The sequence below is a fragment of the Raphanus sativus genome, chromosome 9 (assembly GCF_000801105.2).
Source record: "Raphanus sativus cultivar WK10039 chromosome 9, ASM80110v3, whole genome shotgun sequence".
Taxonomy (NCBI): domain Eukaryota; kingdom Viridiplantae; phylum Streptophyta; class Magnoliopsida; order Brassicales; family Brassicaceae; genus Raphanus; species Raphanus sativus.
Genome location: NC_079519.1, coordinates 28,788,168 through 28,812,904, shown reverse-complemented (window position 1 = coordinate 28,812,904; position 24,737 = coordinate 28,788,168). Strand labels below are relative to the sequence as shown.

At 31.8% G+C, this 24,737-nt stretch overlaps 3 protein-coding genes across 3 annotated transcripts; 1 reads left to right on the top strand and 2 right to left on the bottom strand.

The window, feature by feature from the left end:
* Nucleotides 1–2,646: 2,646 nt before the first annotated feature.
* On the bottom strand, nt 2,647–4,604 carry LOC108824323 (uncharacterized). The gene is made up of 8 exons (XM_018597735.1): nt 4,424–4,604; nt 4,189–4,335; nt 3,989–4,086; nt 3,733–3,805; nt 3,581–3,641; nt 3,403–3,488; nt 3,245–3,334; nt 2,647–2,924 (listed from the first exon to the last, which is right to left on the bottom strand). The coding sequence occupies exons 1-8, from the start codon at nt 4,514–4,516 to the stop codon at nt 2,862–2,864; spliced, it is 711 nt and encodes a 236-aa protein (XP_018453237.1). The 5' UTR covers nt 4,517–4,604; the 3' UTR covers nt 2,647–2,861.
* Nucleotides 4,605–11,507: 6,903 nt separating this feature from the next.
* LOC108828548 (non-specific lipid transfer protein GPI-anchored 7) lies at nt 11,508–18,478 on the top strand. The gene is made up of 3 exons (XM_018602276.2): nt 11,508–12,069; nt 12,144–12,185; nt 18,282–18,478. The coding sequence occupies exons 1-3, from the start codon at nt 11,748–11,750 to the stop codon at nt 18,374–18,376; spliced, it is 459 nt and encodes a 152-aa protein (XP_018457778.1). The 5' UTR covers nt 11,508–11,747; the 3' UTR covers nt 18,377–18,478.
* A 1,860-nt stretch (nt 18,479–20,338) lies between these two features.
* On the bottom strand, nt 20,339–24,589 carry LOC108826346 (aspartate aminotransferase, cytoplasmic isozyme 2). Its single transcript, XM_018599734.2, has 12 exons — nt 24,455–24,589; nt 24,212–24,283; nt 24,046–24,107; nt 23,870–23,953; nt 23,643–23,742; nt 23,261–23,381; nt 22,927–23,090; nt 22,699–22,836; nt 22,462–22,583; nt 22,106–22,200; nt 21,900–22,020; nt 20,339–20,553 (listed from the first exon to the last, which is right to left on the bottom strand). Exons 1-12 carry the CDS (start codon nt 24,506–24,508, stop codon nt 20,469–20,471), a joined length of 1,218 nt encoding a protein of 405 aa, XP_018455236.1. The 5' UTR covers nt 24,509–24,589; the 3' UTR covers nt 20,339–20,468.
* Between the last annotated feature and the right edge of the window lie 148 nt (nt 24,590–24,737).

Here is a 24,737-nt window from a genome sequence, read left to right as displayed (position 1 = left end):
AGGAAGCTGCAATGGACGACTGCAACTCGACATGTATACCCATGGAGTTCGGTCTGCAACTCTCAAAAGGCCTCGACGAACCTGAGATAGATGCTACATTATATCGAAGGAGAATTGGCTGTCTCAGATATCTTATGCACTCAAGACCAGACATGTGTTACGCAGTGGGCATCTTGAGTAGATATATGCACTCACCAAGAACGTCTCACGGCAACGCACTGAAGCAAGTGCTAAGGTATTTGAAGGGAACAGTCGGGTACGGATTATCTTACGAGCAAGGTGGATCAATGAATCTCGTGGGATATAGTGACAATAGTCATAACACAGATCCGGACGATGGAAGAAGTACGACAGGTCACTTGTTTTGTCTAGGAGAAACGCCAATCACTTGGTGCTCACAGAAGCAAGACACGGTGTCTTTAAGCTCGTGTGAAGCAGAGTATATGGCGGCAACGGAAGCAGCAAAGCAGGCGGTCTGGATACAAGATTTGATAAGTGAGATTACAGGAAAAGAGATGAAGAAGACGATGATACGAGTGGATAACAAGTCTGCTATCTCATTAGCCAAGAATCCCGTGTTTCACCGAAGAAGCAAGCACATTCACAAGAGATTTCATTTCATTCGTGAACGAGTGGAACAAGACGAGATTGATGTGGAACATGTTCCTGGAGAAAAGTAGAAAGCGGACATCCTAACTAAAGCTTTAGCAAGAATCAAGTTCAAAGAGATGAGGGAGCTGATTCAAGTTCAAGACTTAAGCAAAGATGGCTTGAAGCTTAGAAGGGAGAATGTTGGATAAGCTTCAAAGATAGCTTAGGAAACAAGTTATTCATAAAAGGAAGTTTGAATAACTAAAAAGGAAAAATTTGATTTAGATTTATGTTAAGTTTCTAGATCACTTTGTAATAGGTTAAGCTAAGACCCTATATATAGAGATCTATAATGTAAGATGATCTCAAGAAGTTAAGAGTTTAATAAAACGAAGAAACTGTTTTATTAACAAGCTTTGCACATTCACACAATCGATCCTTAGGCGACTTTATAATAGACTTCTGTGCGGATGATTCGGATTTTCGGTACTCTACTCACAAATACTATTTGATTTTTGCCAATTATTAGATTAGATTCAGTTCAATTCTTTCCGAATTCGGTTCAGATCGGATTATAACCAATATCTAAAATCATCCAAAAATATTTTTTTTAAACCTAAAAATTTAACAAAATAATATTCAAAATATGTAAATTATTCACAAATATAATTAAAAGTTAATTAAACTATCTAAATTAACAAAAAGATATTCAAAATAACATATAACATAGACATAAATCTCTAAAATACTATAAACTATCTAAATTACCTTAACATATATAAAAACATTAACATATTTACTAAGCTCGTAAGTGCATAAGTGTCATTCGGATATTTCTATATAACGGTTTGAATCCGATTTTGTTTTTTCAATTCGGATTTAGAAAGATACTTCGGGTTGGGGTGAAGACGCCCATGACTACTCTAAATAATGAATCTACTAGAGCAACATTAACGGTGATTTTGCAAAACATAGGTTCTTAAAGACAAAACAATATTCTCTCTATCATTTAAGAGATGTTTAAATTTTTGCACAAAAATTAAGAAAATACGAATTTTTATTCAATTTACTTTGGTAATATAAAATACAACTAATTTAACCAATAAAAAAATACAATATTTTGTAATTGATCATAAATTTCAAATGACATTAAATTTTATGTAGAATTGTGAGAACATCATCTATTATGAAACAAAATTAATATCTTTAAATATCACTTAAATGATACGATAAATAATTAAATTTTGATTTAAATCAAATCACTAAATTATTTAGGTAAAAGTATGTGGACAAAATATACAATCAAAGGTTTTTTAACTGTCTAAAAGATTAGAAAATTTTCTCTCTCTTTTCTTAATATTTTTTTTTATTCTAAGATCTTTTCTATATCTTTCCATTCGGTAGCCTAAAAAATGACGATAGACAAGTGGACATGATTCTTTTTATCAAAGTTATTTTGCTTTTACTATAGTTAGTTGCTGCATAGCCCAAAAGATAACCCACAAAAAAACATATGCATGTGAACGTAATAATGAGGATAATTGTGTCACAGTGGAAAATAATATAAAAGCTAAAGATGATAATGAAAGGCTATGCTTGGAAGCTGGAACCAATGTCACAATTGTTTTCTTTAATTATTGTTCTCTCTGAACCAAGTGAGGACGCTCCAATAGTCTTGAAAAAATGTCGGTCTAATACAAATTTGGGTTCAAATTCGGAAGACCACTAAAACTAAAATTTAAAATCCGGATTTTCCTAACTTTTGATGACCGAGGCGTACTCCGACAGATAGTAGACTGATATGGATACACGCCACAAATCTGGATCTAATTTAATGAATGCCAACGTACATCGAATTATTCGGAAAAAAATTATTGTTCTCTTTGTAGTATACCATCACTGATTCCTTTATTTTATTCTTTTCCACAACTTTATAAATGATTGATTTATTTCAATTATTACGAATAGAAGAGATTTAATCGTGTTGACAGAAAAAAAAGAAGAGATTTAATCGTTACAGCGAACATGGTCCCATAATGAGTAATGACACAGACATGCAAAGAACGAAAGCTTATATAAGTCGATATTTCGAGACATGGTACATGTTAAAGTGCGGATTTTTTTTAGAAAATATGACCTTAAAGATATAAAACATTCGTTCGGGAAAAAGAAATACATTTTACTCAACAAAATAAATATAAATACATTTTACCCGAACATAGTAAACATTCCAGAGATTGAGAAATCTTTGTAGACTCATCACTCATATGTTACACCGTCAAGTACTTTAGAACCGAAGCACGTACCTTCTCCATGTAATCTCCTGCTTCTTTCTGCGAAACCAAAAATAAATAAATTATAATTCTCCTTTAGAATAGTTATGGTTGCAATCGGTTTTCTATTCGGTCAAAAGCTAGAACCGAGTTTTATTTCAGGTTGCAATTCTGTTGATTCATCATAAAAGTTCAGGCTATTGTTTAAGTTCGGCTCAGTTTCCGTTTGATAAGGTTTTGTTTGGTTCGGTTCAGTACGGTTATTATGTATTTATGCCTACCTCCTGTCAATTAGATTAGAGATTTCCGTTATACTTTAAATCAAAGATTCGAAACCATCTTTATTTTGTCTCAACCAAAAATCAACCGGGTCTACTAACCTGGTTCCCTCTGTATGCATTAGCTATGTTTTCATCAAGAAGAGTCAACAAAGATCTGTTGATCTCGTTTTTCTCCACCATATCCAACAACTGTAATAACAAACAAGAATCAACACAATGGTTCAAAACCATCTCATAATGACTAATGTAACACGTACTGTTGCTTTGATATCGGTTGAGGTTAAGATCTTGGTTAAGCTATTTGTAGCCGTCATAAGCTCCTTTTGCATTTTGTCATAAGCCTCTGCATTGCAACATTACAAATAGTAGAGAGAAGTAATCAAAACCAGTAATAAGATGACACAATAATTAAGACCATAAAGACAGAACACAAACCAATTCCTTCTTCTAAGGCCTTCTGAAGTGATTCAAGCTCAATCAATCTGTCTTCATCTTCCTACATGATGAAAAAAAAAAAACAAAGATTGGTTAAGTGGCCGTCGACTCCACTGGTGATGGATTCAAATGTTGTTTGAAGAACATTGTACCGCGGTTTTTGTAACAGCAAACCGGATTTGCCCGATTTCAAGTCGAATTTGCGCAAAAAACTCGTCGTTTAACCTGGAATCCCCGGTAAAACATGAGTTTTATTCACACAATACTCAAACTTTTTTAACTCAGTTCTGTCTTGTAATAAACCAAACATGTATAATTTTCCAAAGCATTTAAAAAAAACAAACATGTATTATACTTCTTTTAGAAAAAAGGGTATTATACTTGATATCTTAAAACATTTTCACTAACCTTCCACGAAGCCTAGCGATTTCGAATTCAATCTCCTGAGCTTCCGTGTCAAGAAAGAACTCAATCAGCTCAGCGGAAGTATCTGGTACAACTCTAGACTGACAAAACCCATGAAAAGACTAGCAACATCAGTAAAACAATTCCATACATATGATTATGTATCATCAGTACTATTAAGTATGATAGGAGTTTTGATTTACCTCTCTAAGAGCTTGACGACGCTCTCTCTCTTCACGGAGTTGTTTCTGGAAAGCTTCTTTAGCCTCGGAGTCTCTCTCTATCCTGCGTTTGAACTCAAGACGAGCGATATGGCCAGTTTGTGCTGGTCCTAGTATACCTTTGGGATCCTTCCTTATGATCAACAAGAACATGTTCAGACGAAAAAATCAAGAACAAGAATCATACAGTGATGATGTATTGTGATTCGTTCTTTACCCATTCGCAGGAGATTTTGCTCCTTCGTGTATTAATTCTCGGGACTTTACGGACGGTGTTCGCAAAGGCGATTCCTATTGAGAGCGAAGCCATTGTTATTTTTTCTGGGAGGCTCTGCTTTCACTAGCTACGTTACGTTATCTCCTTAACTATCTATCTCTTATCTGTTTTTTTTCTAATGGCGGGACTATTTGTGGCCGTTGAATTACGATTGCTTAGAGGCGTTTGATCAGACTGTAACCGTTGAAACGTTTTGATCTGACGATTATTGTTCGTCCACGTGACAATATGAGGAGGACGATTACCAATTTTGTGGAAAGGCCCAATTAAGCTGAATCTTGAACGGCCTTTCTATGGCCTGAATATACATTCTAAAAGCCTAATTGCTGTCGGCTTTTTTTTTCCTTATCACATTATCTTAAACTGTAACGTCTCTGGTTCTTCTCTCGTTCGGTTACAACGATTTCAACAGACGAGCAGAAGAGTAAAGTGGAAAAACGACAATGCACATGGTTGTTATTGGTTAACAACTAATAACACAAAAAAGACAACTAATCACACATGGTCGCACAAATTGGAGGCTTGTGTGAAACCCTCTCCTAAGACTTGTGCGAAACTCTCTCCTTGGCTTGGAGGCTTTCCCACATAAACTCGTCTTCTCATGGCCACTATTTCCCTTGGCTCCTGATTTAGTGTTAATCAAGCAATTGGTCACACAAATAAATGTATAACTGAAATAAACATTTTTGGATTTAGCTAATTATAATGTACGCCTGCATGCCATAGTCTGTGGGTTTTCACGCCGTTCATTCTATGATTCTATCTAAAAACTACATCATCCATCTGGTAGTTGTTGGAAAATCAAAAACAAATTATAATTGATTATGTGATCGTCACATGATTTTTTCCACATATTGTTTGTTTCTCACCTACATGGTAAGGAGAATCTTTTATTTTATTATAAATCATACTCCAACTCAAACATGATTAATTTTGAACCTTTTTTTGTAAAATATTTATTGAAAAATGAATATATTTTGGTGACATAGTTATTAAAATCAATTTTCACAAATAATGAATATATTTTGTTCTGCTTTATCTCGCAGTTTTTTCAAGTAGTGAATCCTCAGAGCTTGCGCTCCTATGGTGTTGGGTTCTCAGTACCAGCTTGTTTGCTGATTCTGTATTTTAAGGTGATGAAAAAGAAGTGAACTCTAAATTATGTCGTCGAAAACTTAAGCAAGAAAAAGAAATCAAACGTTAAATCATTTACAGTTTAGTTGAAAAAATTGTAGGTTTTCTGGGAAGAAAAAGAAGGAAGTCTTTTTTTTTTTTTTGAAAAAGGTAGTCTTTTTAAGTCTTTTTTCTAAGTATTTTTTTTTTGTTATACAGAAGAAGTCATTAGAAGTTTTATAAACATGAGCAGGCTAACTATTGGCAGAAACTGTAATCTCTATGTAATGGTCACGTAACAGCTATTAAAATTAATTGCGTTTGGGCGAGAACTCTATATAAGATATAAATTAAAGAGATGCATCATGCATGCATGTGCAAGATGATGAGCAGATTAACTATTTGCAGAAATTGTAATCTCTTAAGTTTAATGATCACGTCACAGCTAATTTGGAAATAATTGCGTTTGGATGAGAACTTTTTCTAACACTTAAACTAAGGATATGCATCATGCATATGTTTATGCATCATGCATATGTTTAAGATAATTCCAAAGATCCGTGAATAAGTCTACACTTACCATCACTGTTTTTTTGTTTTTGTTTTTCTGTTTGCCAGCATATAACGTCAATAACTATGTGAAGCACCAAAGCGTTATCTGAGGAAAGTGCTATACACCGGATTTCTGATTGGTTGATATTTTAAATTTTCTATGCAACTGGTAAGTGCCGTGGCTTTTATTTTTTTTGGCTTTGAAACAATAGATGTAAATTTATTTGCTGTAACTATTTTTGTTGGTGTTGAAGTTCCGTAGAGCACTATTTTTTATGTTCTAGAAACAAAGCTTTCTACAGCTCTTTTTACCTTTTAGAGATATTTTTGTTATATTTTTTTTAAAGAAAAAACATAATTAAATGACATATATGACTCTCAACTAAATTTTGCCTCTCTAGAATAGTTGCAGCCGCAACCCAATCACCCTCTTAAGAGTTTTGAAGAAAACAAAGGGGTTGATTAATAGTGGCTCTAATGTTAATTTTTTTTTTTAAAAAAATTTATGCTGTAAATTTTGTAATTTTAGATTTTGATTTTCTTGTTGTAAAATTATTTGAAAGATCAGTTACAAAAAAAACATTAAATAGAAATTTGAAAGATTTAAAAACATTAAACATAAGTAGAAATTTTGATTTCTTGAGTTATTATATTTACTTTTTAAGATTTCGGATTGTAACTCTAGATTTTCTTAATAAAACTTGATTACTTTGATTTTACTGATGTAAGGAAAATTATGATGTATAGAATACTCATAACCATCACAATCAACTCAAATATTTGGTATCCACTACCATACAGTTTTTTTTTTTGAATTTAAGACTACTTACATTGGACATGTTGAATAAGTCATTCAGTAGCTTAAACCAATGTATAAAGTGTTGAATTAAGAAAAAATACACGTACCAGTTGAATAGCTTCAATATGTTGAAAAAAAAAGCAGATGGAACCCGTACTGCTATACACTCTCTTTCTATTGGTTACTTATATTTTAGTGTTTTTCTATTTTCACCATTATTTTATAAAACAAAACTTAAAAAAAAATAAAAATTATAGCAAAATTTATTATTTCTTATAACCTATCAATAGAGATTAGTTTCAGTTAATTTGGATATATATATTAAAATTTTCACTTTTTCTTAATGATTTTATTTTTTTATTTTGAATCAAGTGTTTTGGTATTTTTAAACTTTTTTGTTTAGTAGGTATTAATTATAATATTTTAATATCTTAAATAATTCTTAATATGTAGTTACCAAAGTATAATTGACATAAGTATGAATTAAAATAATGAAGGAAAGTATTGAATTTTATCAAACAAAACTATTGTGGAGTATAAAATGAAATGGATGTTAAATAATACTCCTATGGAAGAAAGAGAATAAACCAAATGTAGGGCTGGGCATTTTATCCGTTAAATTTGATTCGATTCGTTATCCGTTGCTATTCGATTCGAAAATTCCGAATATCCGTAAGCTTTCGAAGCAAAGCAAATACTAAAATTCAATATCCGTCAAAATCGAAGCAAATCACAAATATTAAAATTTTGGGAAGCGAATATCCGATCCGATCCGTCAATATATAAATACATGTATATTTTGATTATATTTAAAGTTTTAAATGTATAAAATTATATAATTATTATTCAATTCATATTATTACTTATATAAAAGTATTACATAAAAGGAAGAGAAAATATTTACGATAATTATAATTTTTTTTTAAGTTTTGTGTTATTATAATTTTAACTAAGTTTAAAAATTTACAAAATATGAAGATTCATTGCTTTTTTTAATTTTTATCTTTTATATCATGCAAAAAATATATTTTACAAAACAAATTTGTATCAAATTTTTAAGATTATTTGTATTAATCAAAACAAATGAGAGATCCGTAAGTATCCGCGAATATCCGCAAATATCTATTTATTTTCCGGATATCCGTTTTTCCGAATATCCGTATTTTTCCGAAGCAAAGCAAATCGAAAAATCAGATATCCGTAACATTCGAAGCAAATCACAAATACCTTCAAAAACCCGAATATCCGATCCGTGCCCAGGCCTAACCAAATGTACTCTGTCTCCCTCTAACCGAGGTCTGGGCAAGATTCCACGAGCTGTTTGACCATTATATCACACTAACTGACTAACATACAATCCACTACCTTTTTTTTGGCAACAACAATCCACTACCATACATGATATCATTACAAGATTCATAGATTATGAAATGGCAGAGTTTTATGTATCGCACGTTTTCTAAATAAATTCAATATTGAAAACAATCTGTAAGAAAATAAAAATATAATATAATTATCAAAATAAAATATCCAACATTCTCTTATATGAAAATCGCTAAATAGCAAAAAAAATTTTTATCTAAACACAATCAACAAGAAATTTGATCAAATTATTAGTCATAAAAGAACTGATCAAAGTAAATTTAACTTGCGACATAAAAAAGTAAATCTAACCATACCCGACCAATTCAGTTTATACAAATATGTTAGCTTAAAAAAGAAAAGGTTAGCTTTCTGCGTCAATTTTGATGATGATGTAGTTGTAAACACATATATCTATCTTATTAAAACAGAAATATTCTGTTGGACCTAACATTTATTTTGTAAGTTTTTAAATTAAATACATCTTTATACTTTATAGTTAAACATACATTTAATCACTAATGTTCTTTTCTTTATACTACTATCCATGTTTCCAAACAATATACTTATTTCTTTATACTACTATCAGTGTTTCCAAACCATATACTTATTTCTATATACTACTATCAATGTTTTCAAACAATATATTTTTATACTACCATCAATGTTTCCAAATAATACAATAATTAATCTTATTTATTTTATATCTATCATTTTCTCTTTAAAATTTTGTAGAAACGTCATAATTTCATAAATTGCAAAATAGTGAACTTTAAAATTTCAATTATAAGATTACAAATTATGAAACTATTACAATTTAAATCCAATTAGATTACATATCGGTCATCCATCAGTTTAATCGGTTAGTCTCAGGTTTTAATGATTTTTTAATATAAATATTTTAAAAACATAAATTGAATTGTTAGATTTCCGGATTAACCGGTATAATCACAATCGGGTTGATTTTTAAAATACTGATTTAAATGAAAAAATATTTTAAATACACACTCTTAAAAAGTTACCAAAATATTTGTTAAATTATTAGTGAAATTTTTCATCGTAAAATATTCCGCGCTTCAAAAGCGCGGGTCAAAATCTAGTTTAACTATTAAAACTTGAAAAATGAATGAAAAAAGGAATTAAATGGTTGTATTGGACCGTCTAGGACCACCATCACATTGATTCACATATAAGCCTAAATTAGTTTGACGGTGTCAACGCTTACTCTAGTAGGGGTCGGCAAAAACCCCAGAAAATCAAACAAGACCAACCAAACTTAAAATGACCCAAACAAAACCAAATTAAGCAAATCACTCATCCAAATGGTTTAGTTTGGTTTGATTTTAAACCGAACTAAATAAAAAATGTTTTTAATTAAATTAATTAAATACATTAGTAATCTTAAAATTCAAAATATTTAACCATCTAATTTAAATAACTAAACATAATTTTATATTTTTTACTTTTAGATGAATAGAAAAATATAACAATAATGATAAAAAGTATTGAATTACTTTTTTTTTATTTTTTTATTGTAAAGTTAGTTTTACATTTTAATATGAAATTTAACAATTTAGTGTTAAATAATAGTTTATTTTATGTTTTATAAATTATATTTTCGTGACCAAACTACAATAAAACTAAAAACTAACTTGATTGAATTACACAAATACAACAAACCCAAACAAAACCAAAACATACACAAGTCAAATCAAACAAATTCCAAACCAAATCAAACACAAACTAAGCTAAAATCATTTTAGTTGACTTGGTTAAAATTTTCTTTCTCAAACAAATTATGTAGGCCCGAATTTAAATCGATTTACCCACCCTTACTTACTTCCATCACATAGATCTTTTTTTAACATTATCGTCTATTTAATTTTAGAGGTTATTTGTGAAATAACAAAAAAAACATTATTAGATTTTTAGGAGGGTAGAAGGAAATAAGGTGATTTTGGTTAGTTAGAACATATCTAAACAGATCTGAAACTTTAAATATATAGAGTTTTTTGTTCTCGAAAAAGAAATTCCAAAACTTCAGATTTAAAGTTTTGAAAAGTGAAATTCTATATTTGAAATTTCATTACCCAAAATTTTAGGTTTGAAGTTTCATATTTTATTTGTATTTTAGTCTTTTCAATTACAAATCGCATTTATATTTCTTAAATGTGTTTTCGTTTATCGTTTTAATCCTTAAAACTTTTATATTTCATAAATATTTTAAAATTAGTTTCTATAAATTTATGTTCTAAACATAAATTTAAATAAAATTTAAAATATTTTAAAATAAAATTTGGCAACGAAAATATTACAAAAGAAACTTAATATTTTTTGTAGTATAATATTTTTAAAATTTATAATATTTCAAAAAAAAATTATAGTATTTTAAAACTAGAATTAAACAATAAGAATGTAGCATTTTCTTATAGTTTAATATTTAATTATGTATTTCTATTTATAACTTTATATTTTAGTGCAATTTTTTAAAATAATATTGTTCTAATATCTTTATATATGTGTTTGGTATTTGTAAAAGTTTTATCAATTTATATTAATTATAACCAATAAAAATCATAGTGTAAAATACAAATAATTTTGAAATTAAATTTGAAGTTTTCTTTTGGAGAAGAATACCATGAAACTTCAAATAAAGAATTTTGAAAATTTTGGTTTTTTTTTGGTTTGGATATTAGGTGCAATTTCTGTTAATTAGTGTATTTTATGTATTGTTTATATTTTCAATAAATTTATAGATAGCGTATCGGCATGTGCATGTCTGTAGAATGAATTGTACATGAATGATAGCAAAAGTACTAAGAATCTAGGTATTTACGTCAAATGACAACTGGTGACAAGAAACATCATTTTGGTTTTAATTTTTTCTTTAAAAAAAAAGCATTTTGGTTTTGAAAATAACAGGAAAATGATTTTCAGTAATAACAATAAACGTCATGCTCAGTGAAATTTATAATTTACCTGTCAATATTGAATTTTATACGAAAATATATGGAACATAACATTTGCTTCTTTTCTGCAACATACAAAATATTACTAGTTAAAAAATTTAGAACACATACACACACATATATATAATATTGAAACTTGAAAAGTAAATAAAGACGCGTAAACAAGAAACATCACTTTCAATGAATTTATTGATTACCTGTCAAACATCTGAATTTTATTCATCAAATATATGGGAGATAACATTTGTTTCAAACGACAAAATGTTTGTTTCTAGAAAAGAAAAAGACACACAGATATATATATAAATTAATAGTGTAGAAAATAAATAAAAAAATCCGAAAGGTTTCCTCCTTGAGCAACTTTGTTTTATTTAAAACCGAACAAAAGCAAAACCAAAAGCCACAAGAAACCCCAAACCTAAAAGAACAAAACAAAAACACGGACCTCCGTAAGAAAAAGAGAGAAGAAATGGTGCGTTTCTCAACTGCAACGATGATCTTTGCGGCGGCCATGACGGCGATGGTTTTGGTTTCGTTGCCGGAGGTGGAAGCGCAAACGGCTACTACTTGCGTGAACAAGCTAGTCCCCTGCTTCAGTGCTCTGACGACGACGACGAGGCCACCAAAGGAATGCTGTGACTCGATCAAGGAAGCGGTGAAAGATGAGCTTCAATGTCTCTGCACCGTCTACAACACTCCTGGTTTGCTCTCTGGGTTCAACGTCTCTACTGCACAAGCTCTCAATCTCAGCCGTCGATGTGACGTCACCACCGATCTCTCCGCTTGTTCCGGTACTTTCTTCAGATCTCTCAGATTTTTTTTTTTAGTTATTGATTAGAAATAATGTTGTTGGTTTATTTTTCAGGTACTGGAGCTTCATCGCCAAAGGCCTCTTTACCTCCTCCAGGTATAAACAAAACTTTCACTTATAAATTTATTTTTTCTCGGTTATTTTTCTAGTTTATCAATTTCTAAAATTAAGTTTCAAGTTTTGTTTGATGGTGATTATACCATTTGATTGATTAGTCTGAGAGTTAAGTGATAAAATCAATTGCTGTTAATAAGTCAAGAAGTCAAGAACACATTAATCCTTTTTTTTCTCTAAAACAATGTTGAGTGTGAATGCCAGCTTTTTCTTCTACTTTTTTCTGCCTCCTATATTGACTTATTCGGACATAGTCACTAACATGTCAGGTTAATTTATTTGTCTATTATTGTTTTATACTACTGTATATTTTATAATTGTTGTGAATTCTTAAGTGAGGTGTATATTAATAATATGTATTTGAGGTTGTAAAAGAAAGTAAAGTAATGAAAAAGAGAGAGGGATGAGACGTGAGAGAGAGAGAGAGTTGCAAACTGATTCTTATAGATTTCTCAGCACAAACACATTCCTTTTATAGTACAAAATTTAATGCTTAGTCATCTCTTCTTTACTGAAATAAAGACACGTACTTATGACAATATGATGTCAAAGTGAGACATGTGTCTTTTTGGATAATCACACTTATATTTATCTTTAACACTCCCCCTTGATTATCCAATTTGTGTTACGTAGTGCCTCGTTAAAAACCTAATCATGGAAAAACCCAATGGGATAAAAACCATGACAAGGGAAAAAGAGTACACTGACGTAATCTCTCCCTGAGAGTAATGGACATAGCTTTTTCTTCATAAGTCACGCAAACGCCGCATCCCGATACCATAGACGTGTTTTCGAAATGTTGTAGTCGGAAGAGACTTGGTGAACAAGTCAGCCGGATTGTCGCATGACCGTACATATTCGATGTCCACTTCTTTATTTTTCTCGAGCTCCCGAATGTACGAGAAAAATCTTGGAGGGATGTGCTTCGTTCTGTCGCTCTTAATATAGCCTTCTTTGAGTTGAGCGACGCAAGCCGAGTTATCTTCAAAAACTTTCGTTGGCTCTTTCTTGTTAACTATTCCGCTTGAATCTTGTATGTGGTGACTCATTGACCTCAGCCACACACATTCTCGACATGCTTCGTGAAGCGCAATAGTCTCTGCATGATTCGAAGATGTTGCAACCAGAGTTTGTTTTTGGGACCGCCATGAGATCGCGGTTCCACCAATTGTAAAAACGTAGCCGGTTTGCGATCGAGCTTTATGAGGATCTGATAAGTATCCTGCATCTGCAAAACCAACCATACCAAACTCGGGTTTTCTAATATACATTAACCCTAAATCAACTGTACCTTGTAAATAACGGAATAAAGCATTTATTCCGTTCCAATGCCTGTGAGTAGGAGCCGAGCTATATTTTGCTAAGAGATTAGTTGCAAAAGCAATATCAGGCCTGGTACAGTTTGCCAGGTATAATAGCCCACCGATAGCACTCATATAAAGTACTTCAGGACCTAATATCTTCTCGCTATCTTCGCAGGGTCTAAAAGGATCACTCTCAACATTGAGAGATCTACCAACCATTGGAGTACTCAAAGGAGTCGCTTGATCCATACGAAAGCGTTTCAATAACCTTTTCGTATAGTTTGATTGATGCACAAATATTCCTTCTCGGAGGTGCTCTATCTGGAGCCCAAGACAAAACTTTGTCTTGCCGAGATCTTTCATTTCGAACTCCTCTTTCATATGAGTTCGAGCATCATCAACTTCCTTTTGAGTTCCAATCATGTTCAGGTCATCTACATATACAGCGATGATCACAAAGCCAGATGACGATTTCTTAACAAAAACGCAGGGACATATCGCATTGTTCACATATCCTTTACTCAAGAGATAGTCACTTAAGCGATTGTACCACATGCGTCCGGATTGCTTTAATCCGTATAGTGATCGCTGTAACTTGACCGAACATACCTCCCTGTGTTTTTCTTTCAATGCCCCTGACATTTTCAATCCTTCAGGGAGTCTCATATATATATCATTATCCAACGATCCATACAAATAAGCTGTCACAACGTCCATGAGATGCATTTCAAGATTTTTTGACGCCGTAAGGCTCATCAAAAATCTAAACGTAATTGCATCCATTACCGGGGAATATGTTTCCTCAAAATCAACTCCCGGTCTCTGAGAAAAACCTTGGGCTACTAATCGGGCTTTATATCGTGTTACTTCATTCTTTTCATTTCTTTTTCTCACGAATACCCACTTATACCCAACAGGATTTATATTCTCAGGCGTTATGACGATAGGTCCAAAGACATCTCTTTTATTCAGGGAGAGTAATTCAATTTGAATGGCCTTCTTCCACTCCTCCCAATCATGTCTTTTCTGACATTCTAAAATGGACCTTGGATCGGGATCATCACTTTCGTGATTGATTTCTTTGGACACAGAAAAGGAGAACATTCCATCAACATCTTTTATTTTATTTCTGATCAATAACTTTTGATCAAGGGCGTAGTTGATGGAAATCTCATACTTTTCTGTTCCCTCCTCGTCATCTGGATCCTTATCTTTATTTGGTTCTTCTTGAACCTTTTCACTTATGCCTTCTTTCAGACATTTTTTAATATCAGGTTCTTCTGGAACCTTTCCACTTTCCTCAACCAATTTCTTTTTCTTTCGGGGATTTTTATCTTTCGAACCAGCTGATCTCCCCCTCTTTAACTGAACCCTAGGTTCATTCGTTTTGTTTCCATCAATTTGTTCCCCAGGAACAACCACTCTTGATGGAACATTTTCAAAGGGTATATATGATTTCATCACCCTTCTCATATCTGTGAACACACCTGGTAACTGGTTTGCCAATTTATGCAAATGCACAATTTTCTGAACTTCCAGCTCTCTTTGATTTGTAGGGGGATCAAGGTGTAACAATGATCGTGTACACCATGTAATCTCTTTTAGAAATTCTTCTAATTCTTCCCCCTAACGCTGGAATTCATTCTTATTAAGATGGCAATCGGCAAACCGTACCGTAAACATATCACCAGTTACTGGTTCCAGATATCTCATTTACGGCTTGTTCTAACTCTTTCAGAGTTTTATCGTTCCCGAGAATATTTTTAATTCTCCAGGGAATACTAAGATGCAACTCAAGTCATTTGTGTCCTGCCAGACATATCAATATTGCATCTATTATAAATTTTCTCCAGTAACCTCGGAACAAGCCGTTTTTCATACCTCAAGGTTATCTTTTATTTCATTTTCTGGAGAAATATATACCTTGGACCTTTTGTCCAAGAATCTCTCGTTTTTCTAACGAGCTTTATATCGAATAGATTGCCTCATTCACTCTTTGGCTAATCAATTCACTCTAACCTCATACATAGAGGTATATTCATGATCATGATCATCATTTATATAGCGCTTTTTCATTTATTTATTGTCGACAATCTATTTTCTCTTTGGTTCCATCTTTTTACCCGTACTGATATGGTTAATCGAGATCTCTTTATCATCATCGATGATTTACCCAGGTACCTGACTACACATTAACCCATATCAACGGTCTCTTTAAGAGATTCGTCCTCTATTCATATTTTTGCTCCATTTGAGGACACTTTGGAACCAAAGTGGTCTATCACGTCTCTAGCGTGCCATAGACTCATATATCGTCCTTTTAGGACACATTTTCTTATTAGAGCCTTTTCAGCTGGATTATGAGATCATTATTTTATCAAAATGTCTGGCAGGCATTTTATGAATGGATTGTCTTATATAACTTTCATGATAATCCATTTCTCATATCTCATTCCATCAGCTGGTTATATGCTTCCAGCAACCTTGCGAGCATATTTCTGATTAGTCCATATACTTCATCCCTTTTGGATTGTATATGACTCTATTACATGCATAACTGCATGTTTACACCTAATCATGGGAATCATCGTATTTGAATCTACTTTATCAAGTTCTTTTTCGAGTGAACAGAATATTCTCATTGTTCCACTCAATAAGATTCTTTAATTTTCCCCCTCGAGATGATGACACTCCATGTCTAAAATCTCGTACTGAATCTCACTCTAGAACCAATAACATATTCAGATTTCCCATTTTGGGATGAATTATGTTTCAAATCCTTTAGAATGAGATCCTGATTTGGGACTGTTTAAAGAAATCACATCTATTGAACTTGTTTGATGATTCAACATCCATGATGGTTTCTTTGTTTTTTTAAGACATGCTATATGTGAAAAACCTTTAGTTTTTCAACATTTCACAATAATGTCGATAACATTATTGGGGATGGCTATATATCAGTAAACTTCAGGTTTACTACTCATTTATAATTTTTTGCCATCCTTCTCTTATGCATGTCTTTTCATCATAAACTCTTATAGAGCTAGTAGTAATTTTTATATTACTAGATACTATACTAATTTATTTTGAGAGACGATAGATAATTGTTACCTTAAATGGTCATGTAAGATGACTCAATATCTGCCAAGTATATATCTCTATCCTGAAATCTCAAAATATTATTTAGGAGAATAATTTTCATGTCGCATCGATATTTCCATTTTTATTTTCTGAATCATTCAGAAAATCTTAAAACATCAAGATGAGTATTCAATCTATGGAAAGATGGTCCGGGTTCATAAGAGATGAAGTATATCTCACATCCTTTCTCTTTTCTTATTGACCATCAGTACAGATTGGCTAATATTTTGGCGTACGACAAATACGTACCCAACGTTCTTTCTTGCCAAATCTGTAGCAAACATTTTCTGTTTGCCTTTTATCACCCGACCATTTTCATTTACGTGGAAGTTCTTATTATTTCATTGGGACGGTATATTCTTCCTCGTCCTTTTCCATGACCACGATAGCGGTTTCAACCGCATCTACACCCTCGTTTTTTTCTAGTAGGATCAACTTGATGGTTTAGTATCATGATTTCCAACTTTTCAGTTTTCATGGAGGATTTACAACAACTCCAACTATTTAGTGAATCCTTTCTTTCAAAGATTTAGTTTCTCAAAGATCTTCTAGATCTTTTCTCATGATACACCTCATCTTATAAACCATCATCAAATTGGTGTAAGATATCATGGCTTTTCTTTTCTCATCTGAATAACTTATCGATGATTTCTCAAAGCTCATTTTCTCTCAGGTGTATATTTACACCGAGTGCCCAGATCATATAATTATTTTTCGTAATATCTAGGGCATTAATTTCGAGCTTTGTCAAATTCGACATGATTAATTAATTCATAATAATATAGACGAGAATAAATGCATAATTTAAATGCAGAAATTAAAAGCATAAAATAAATGCAAAAATTAAATTGCGTAAACTTAAATTGCATAAATTTAAATAACATAAATAAAATTGGGGGTCCAGCCCACCATATGATCCAGGAGTCTTAGACTTCCATATTTGATCATTTTCAAAGGTTCGAGGCGACATAGTCGGCCATATTAACCTTTTCTTTTAATCAAGGTCCGAGGAGGCTTAGCCTTCCATTTTTAACCTTTTATTCACGGAGGTAAAACCTACCACGTGTTTCTCTGATCGTGAAGGCCTAGCCTATCTTAACGATCAGCCGGGAAAGGCAACGCCTATCATCCCGGAAAATAAACGGAGAAGGCCTAGCCTCTCACTCCGGAATAATAAATAAAAATTTAAATAAATTAAATATATTTAAGACATAAATTTAAACATCACCTCGCTTGCTTGGTCTAAGAACGGTCGGTATAAGAGAGCTCGTCGTGCTGATAACGTGTTGTGAATTCTTAAGTGAGGTGTATATTAATAATATGTATTTGAGGTTGTAAAAGAAAGTAAGGTAATGAAAAAGAGAGAGGGATGAGACGTGAGAGAGAGAGAGAGTTGCAAACTGATTCTTATAGATTTCTCAGCACAAACACATTCCTTTTATAGTACAAAATTTAATGCTTAGTCATCTCTTCTTTACTGAAATAAAGACACGTACTTATGACAATATGATGTCAAAGTGAGACATGTGTCTTTTTGGATAATCACACTTATATTTATCTTTAACAATAATTCATTTGTTTGTACTGAATATTGATGATTGATTTTTCTCATTTGGATTTCTAATAATTGCAGGAAACAAAGGAAAAGACACCGCAGCTGGGAACAAGCTCGCTGGTTATGGAGTCACCACCGTGATCTTCTCTTTGTTTTTCACCAATTTCTTTTGAGAAAAAACCTGGAATTACCTGGTTTTCCGATTGTTAACCGGATTTATTATTAGCTCATATTTGACCTTATATTAAGGGTAAAATAAAGTTTTCTTTTGTTCACGTGCCATTTGTTCATGTTCTTATTATATTTGGCTGTCGAAATCGGACTTTTATTATACAGATGATTTTTTTTTACGTCAAAAAAAAAAATCATCTGTATCGGCCTAATCTCGATTTGAGTATGGTTTTCTGAGTTTTTTTTTTAAATTGGATTTATGTATGTAATTCTATTGGATTTAATTCTTCGACTTGAAGATGTTTTTACTTAATGATTTTTTTCGATTATGGTTTGTTTAATGTGATTTTTTATTATTATAGAAATTGAAAATGAACTCATTGCTGCTAGATGACTTTAAGAATAAAATCAACAAATATTTCTCGAGCATCCCTTATGAAATTCTAATGGCAAATTTGGTTCTATAACAAAAAAAAAAAAGCAATTCACCAAATGACCATAATAAGCACCAGACCATGATATATTTTCTAGCATAACCACATGGATAAATTCACACTAACCCGTCAATTTTGGATGTCTATTGCTTTTTCTCTTGTGCTTATTTTGCTTGGGATTTGTATTATGTTTGTCATATTGTCATTTCCGCCGTCATGCTTACACATGAATATGTATTTTTGTTTTTCTTTTTAATTATAAATATGGCCTGTCCCTTATACTTTTAATTATTTTCATTTTTTGTTAAAACCATTATCAAACTCTGCATTTTACATATTAAAAATATAGATTTTTCTATATATAATATGATTTAAAACTTTTAAAAACTGGCATATATTTTTATAGATTTTAAACAATATTCCATAAATTTGATTTTAGATCTATATTATTTATGTATTCATATAACTGATTTGATTTTTATTTCTTAAAATTTTTAGATGTAACTTTTGTAAATGCATGAAATTAAAAACTTGACATGAATTTTTTAAGTGAGTATCAAATCATTTTATCCGTAAATATATGTATATTATATGATTTTAAAGTATGTGCAGTATCAATATAAATATTTAAATAAACAAAAATATAAAGTTAAATATACATATATTCGGTTATTTTCAAATAAACATTCGAGTTTAAATATTACCCGTTTCGGTTTCGATATTAAATCCTTCTTAATTTAATATATGTTCTGATATTTTATTACTTTGTCAGATTTTGCTTTGGATTTTTTGAATCGGGTTCGGATACGAAATAGAGTATCAACTAAAAAAGCTCAGACATAATTCTATTCTATTCAAAAACATTTCTCTTTCTCAAAAACATAAAATAGAACAGTATGTGAATTATGGTACACATATCCAGGCACTTCAAAATGTGAAATGTCCAAATATATATCAATTTTGGCATTTTTAATGCAGATTTACTTTGTTAACTTTTTTCTCCGTAATAGTTATTTCACAATAACCCAACGTTAATTACCAAGTATGGAGTAAAAAGAAAAATTGCATAGCATTCTCTGTATTGGCTGGTATTTCATACTAGTCGCAGAAATGGCATCGGCCTTGGTTTATAGAGAGGTATCTTAAGAAGGTGACAAGGAGGTATTTTAGGAGTATTTTGAAAACCCGACCGGATCGACTGATCCAACCGTGACTCACTCTTATAACTAGTTCCGAGTTATTCTAAAAATCGAATTTGAATTAAACAAGCAAATCCCATCAAAACCGATCAAACTCGGTAAAACCCGTGATCCGGTTCAATATTAGAGCTAAATTTTTAAAAATTCAAGTTAAAAACTAATAATAAATTGCAAAATTTTAAAAAAATTCAAAAAAAAATTCATATTTAAAAAAAATGTCTTTCTAAATAAATTAGTTTTTTAAAATTCATATTTTAGAAAAGGTCTTTCTAAATAACTAAGAAAACTTATCACAATTCTTATTTTGTTCGGTTTAACAACGATCAGGAAAGAAAAGAAAAGAAATCATATAAATATTATACGTTACATTATATATGCTTTATTGTTTCGCTTATGAAATGTACACAAGAAGTCAAGAACTCTTTTTTTCTCATAAGACAACAAAGAGCACAATCGCTAGATTAGGACACACGGGTAACTGCAGCATGTATAGCATCAGCGAGTTGGGAAACTGTCTTAGAACTTAGACCTGCAATGCTTACCCTCCTGCAATACACAGTTCTCATTATAAAGCTACTTTTCATTCAGACAAGTAGATTTAATCGAATTTAACATCTAGTCCATATTTTCAAACGCCTTGCAACGAAAGTGAATGAAAAAAGGAAATTACATCCTACAACATTGTAGAGGAATAAGTGAGATGGAAAATATTCATTGATCTTCCCATTTATTTTCATTAGAATTTCCTAGGAACCTATCTTGCTCATGTAGTTCAGAATAAAATGACACTCAATAAACTGATTTAGAACATCTCTAACTCAATACCATATTTAAATTCAAATGTTATTAACTTATTGTAGAAGAAAATCTACTCTCGTTTAGCAAAAAAAAAAAAAAAATCTACTCTTATCCACCTTTATTTTTTATTTAAAATAAAAATTAGAGTTTTTCCTCTATATTTAGGAAGGGAAACAGCATTTCTCTTAGGGCTGGGCAAAAAATCCGAACCCGAAAAACCGAACCGAACCCGATCCGAAAAAGTAGAACCGAACCCGAACCAAAATTGATTAAATATCCGAACGGGTTCAAAATTTTGGTATTTAAAAAACCGAAACCGAACCCGATCCGAACAGAAGTATTTCGGGTACCCGAATGTATCCGAAATAGATTTATATACTTAAATATATAAATTATTTTAGATATAATGTATATTAAGAACATTCAAAATATATAAGATACCTTTAAGTTTTCTAAAATACTCAAAAATATATGAAAATAGTAAAAAGTAAATGTTTAAAATAGCTAAATTATACTAAAAACACCAAAAATAGTTAAATATATATTGATTCTCTATCTAAATATTCAAAGAAAACCAATATATGTTAAATTTAGGTATTTTGACATATTTGTTATTAAAATTTATATGTAATATATTATCTTTCTTATAGATTTTGAAAATTTAAAGTATATAATGAATTTTAAAAATTTAAAAATAATTTGAATAGGTTATCCGACCCCGAACCGAACCCGCAAAGATCCGAACCGAACCCGAACCGACATTTATAAATACTCGAATGGGACTGAAATCTTTGACCCCGAAAACCCGAAACCCGAATGGACTGAACCGAAACCCGAATGAGTACCCGAACGCCTACCTCTAATTCCTCTTGTTGTTCTAAAAAAAAAGGAAACAGCATTCCTCTAATATTAGATGAAGATATTAGATGAAGGAATAGAAAAAATGATATTTATAGATATACATTGGAGTAAACTTAATCTCTATTATAAACGTTTCTATTTAAAAAAATTGAATCCTTGTTTTGGAGATAGTCTATTTCTTGCAACTAACACTACCTTAAACATTTGAAGATAAGTTATATATTGTCTCTTACCCGTTATGAATCATGTAAATGTGATACTCTTTGGCTATGAAGCGAACTTGCTTCTCATTCAACCCCGTAAAACTAAACATCCCAATCTGTCTGATAATGTGACTCCAGTCACCAGGTGTGCCTTCAAGAACAAAATGGTACACATCAGAACTTATGAATGATTCAATTAACAATAAGTATTAGGAACAGAAGTTACTAAACCAAACCTCTAGCTTGAAAAGCTTCATATAACTGTTTTCGCATGCTAAGTATGCGGTTAGCCATTCCTTTCAGCTCAACCGTCCAGTCATTGTACAAATCACTGCCAAACATGTATATACATAAATTTTGAGCATAATCAAATTTCATATAAGAAAAAGACTTGTAATCTACTGATTGTATGTGCTAGTATGATCAATGCATCACTATACGTTTTCAAACCCTCATTAGGCATATTGTTGACAACAAAAATCAAAATCAAGATCCGTATTAGAATTCAAGCTCCAATGATTAATTTTGTTATAAACTTATGATCATAGGCATTTCAACTAAGAACTATTCCAGCTCCTATAGTAACAATTACCTATTTTTAAGAATTGTGGTAACGATGGATGCTCCATGAATAGGTGGGCTAAGATACATAGGTCTCACAACAAGTAGCAGTTGGCTCTTTACTTTCCTAGCCACATCTTCTGAGGTGCATACCTTCACATTAGACCCACAAAGATTTTATACACACTTTCCAAAATGCTTTAATTATTATGAACCTAGACGCCTTGGTTTACGTTTGCTTGTGAAATAGAGAAGTTTGGTTGCTTACAATTGTAAGAGCGCCAATACGCTCTCCATAAAGACCCATATTTTTGGCAAAACTTTGAGCTATCAAACATTCACCTCCATCAGCAACAAACATACGAACCGCTTGTGCATCTGACTCAAGGTTACCACTAGCAAAACCCTGAAAAATAGATGGAAAACAATCACTATAAACTGTTTCGTTTGTTTGTCGAACAACTAAACAAAGCAAAGATACACTTTTATGAATTACCTGATATGCATTATCAAAGAAGGGTAATAAGCTTTTAGATCTCACTACTTGCCGAATCTGTTCCCATTGCTCGAGTGTTGGATCAACTCCAGTGGGGTTATGCGCGCAAGCTTGCAATACCACTATAGCTCCAGTCGGTGCAGCGCCAAGATCCTCGAGCATGCCTATTTTTTGAGGTAAAGAGTTTATGATTGGTGTAACACTACTAAACATCATTTGGTGAAAGTGTGAATGGGTCAATCAGTGAGTAATGCATCTAGAAGCAAAGAAAACGTGACAATGATATGATATGATAGACAAAGAGTTTGCATGTGGACATGATTATAAAATCAACCTTTGAAGTCAAGTCCTCTGGTTTTCGGATCATAGTAACGGAAATATTCTACAGACAAACCCGCCAAACTGAAAATGATAGGATGGTTTCCCCACGTTGGGTTTGAAACGAACACGACACGCTGAAATCAAGGAGAAACACAATTGTTAGTAAAAAGAACTCTTAGATTTGAGAAAAACAAGTTAACAATGAGTCATGAAAGATTTGAGTATATTTTACTTTATGGTTAATTCATTTTGCATCTTTCAGAATGTTACATAGGTTTTGAATCAGACTGGTAACAAAATGACAACAGTAGGTTACATGTAGTCATGTATGACCAAAACTTTAAAGGTCATTTTACCGAATTTTAGTGACCATTAAAAAAGTGAGAAATACTTACTTCTTGCTTGTGCTTTGCTAAAAACTCAGCTCCAACTCTCAAAGAACCAGTACCAGATAAACACTGGATAGTAACAACTCTGTTCTCTTTCACTGCATGACTGCAAAAGAAAAACAATATTTATAATATATCCAGCAGCTAGCTAACTACAAAAGAAAGTCTCAACAAACCTCGATTAAACATAGAAACCAAAAAGGATGAGAAAAAAATAGCAGTGAATCTATTACCTATCATCACCTAAGATGAGCTTGGAGCTCAATTTGTTAAACTCAGCAAGTCCATCAAGCGGAAGATATTCCTTGTCCCGGGACCTTGAGGTAGACCAAAAAATAAAAATAATAATAATAACAAACAAGAAACCAAAAAGCAAGTCATCTCACAATTTGAAGAACAAGAGGCTTACAGGTCATTCGCCAACTGTTGCTCAGCTCGTCTCACAACCTGAAGAACAAGAGGCTTTCCTTCCTTTTATAAGAAAAGAAAAACAAATAGAGAAGGCTAAAATAACTTAATCATTAGTACCGTGAATTCTAAAGATCCATGCAACGTAGATTAAAAACCCAAATTACCTCAGACCGATAGGAACCACCACTCAAATTCAACTTAACCGGACTAGGATCATCTCTACTAGCAAAATATACCTGTTTGGACAATCATAAAAAATGTTAAAATTAAACACAACTGGTAACTAATAAAATCAGTTTACAGCTATATAGAATGACTAAATTGATCGAAGCAACATAAGTAAGAAATCAACAACAACAAAGTATCATTAATTAAGTAAGAGCCTAAAAGTGGAGTTTAGCAGATACAGTGAGTATAGGATCTTCTGGAGCTGGAACAATGCTTGAAAAACTTGAATCCATGAGAAAACGTTTGACTCAGTTGAAGTGTTGAAGTGAATTTGGATATACATTAGAAACGGTCGACCAGTTACTTAAAGGATTGTCATCTGAAGTCAAAGCATGAGTAGGTTAACCAAACAAGTTTTGTTTAATACATAAACTTGCCTTATACAGATAAAAGATTCATTTCTTAAATAAAAAACTTGCCTTATACAGATAAAAGATTCATTTCTTAAATAAAAAACTTGCC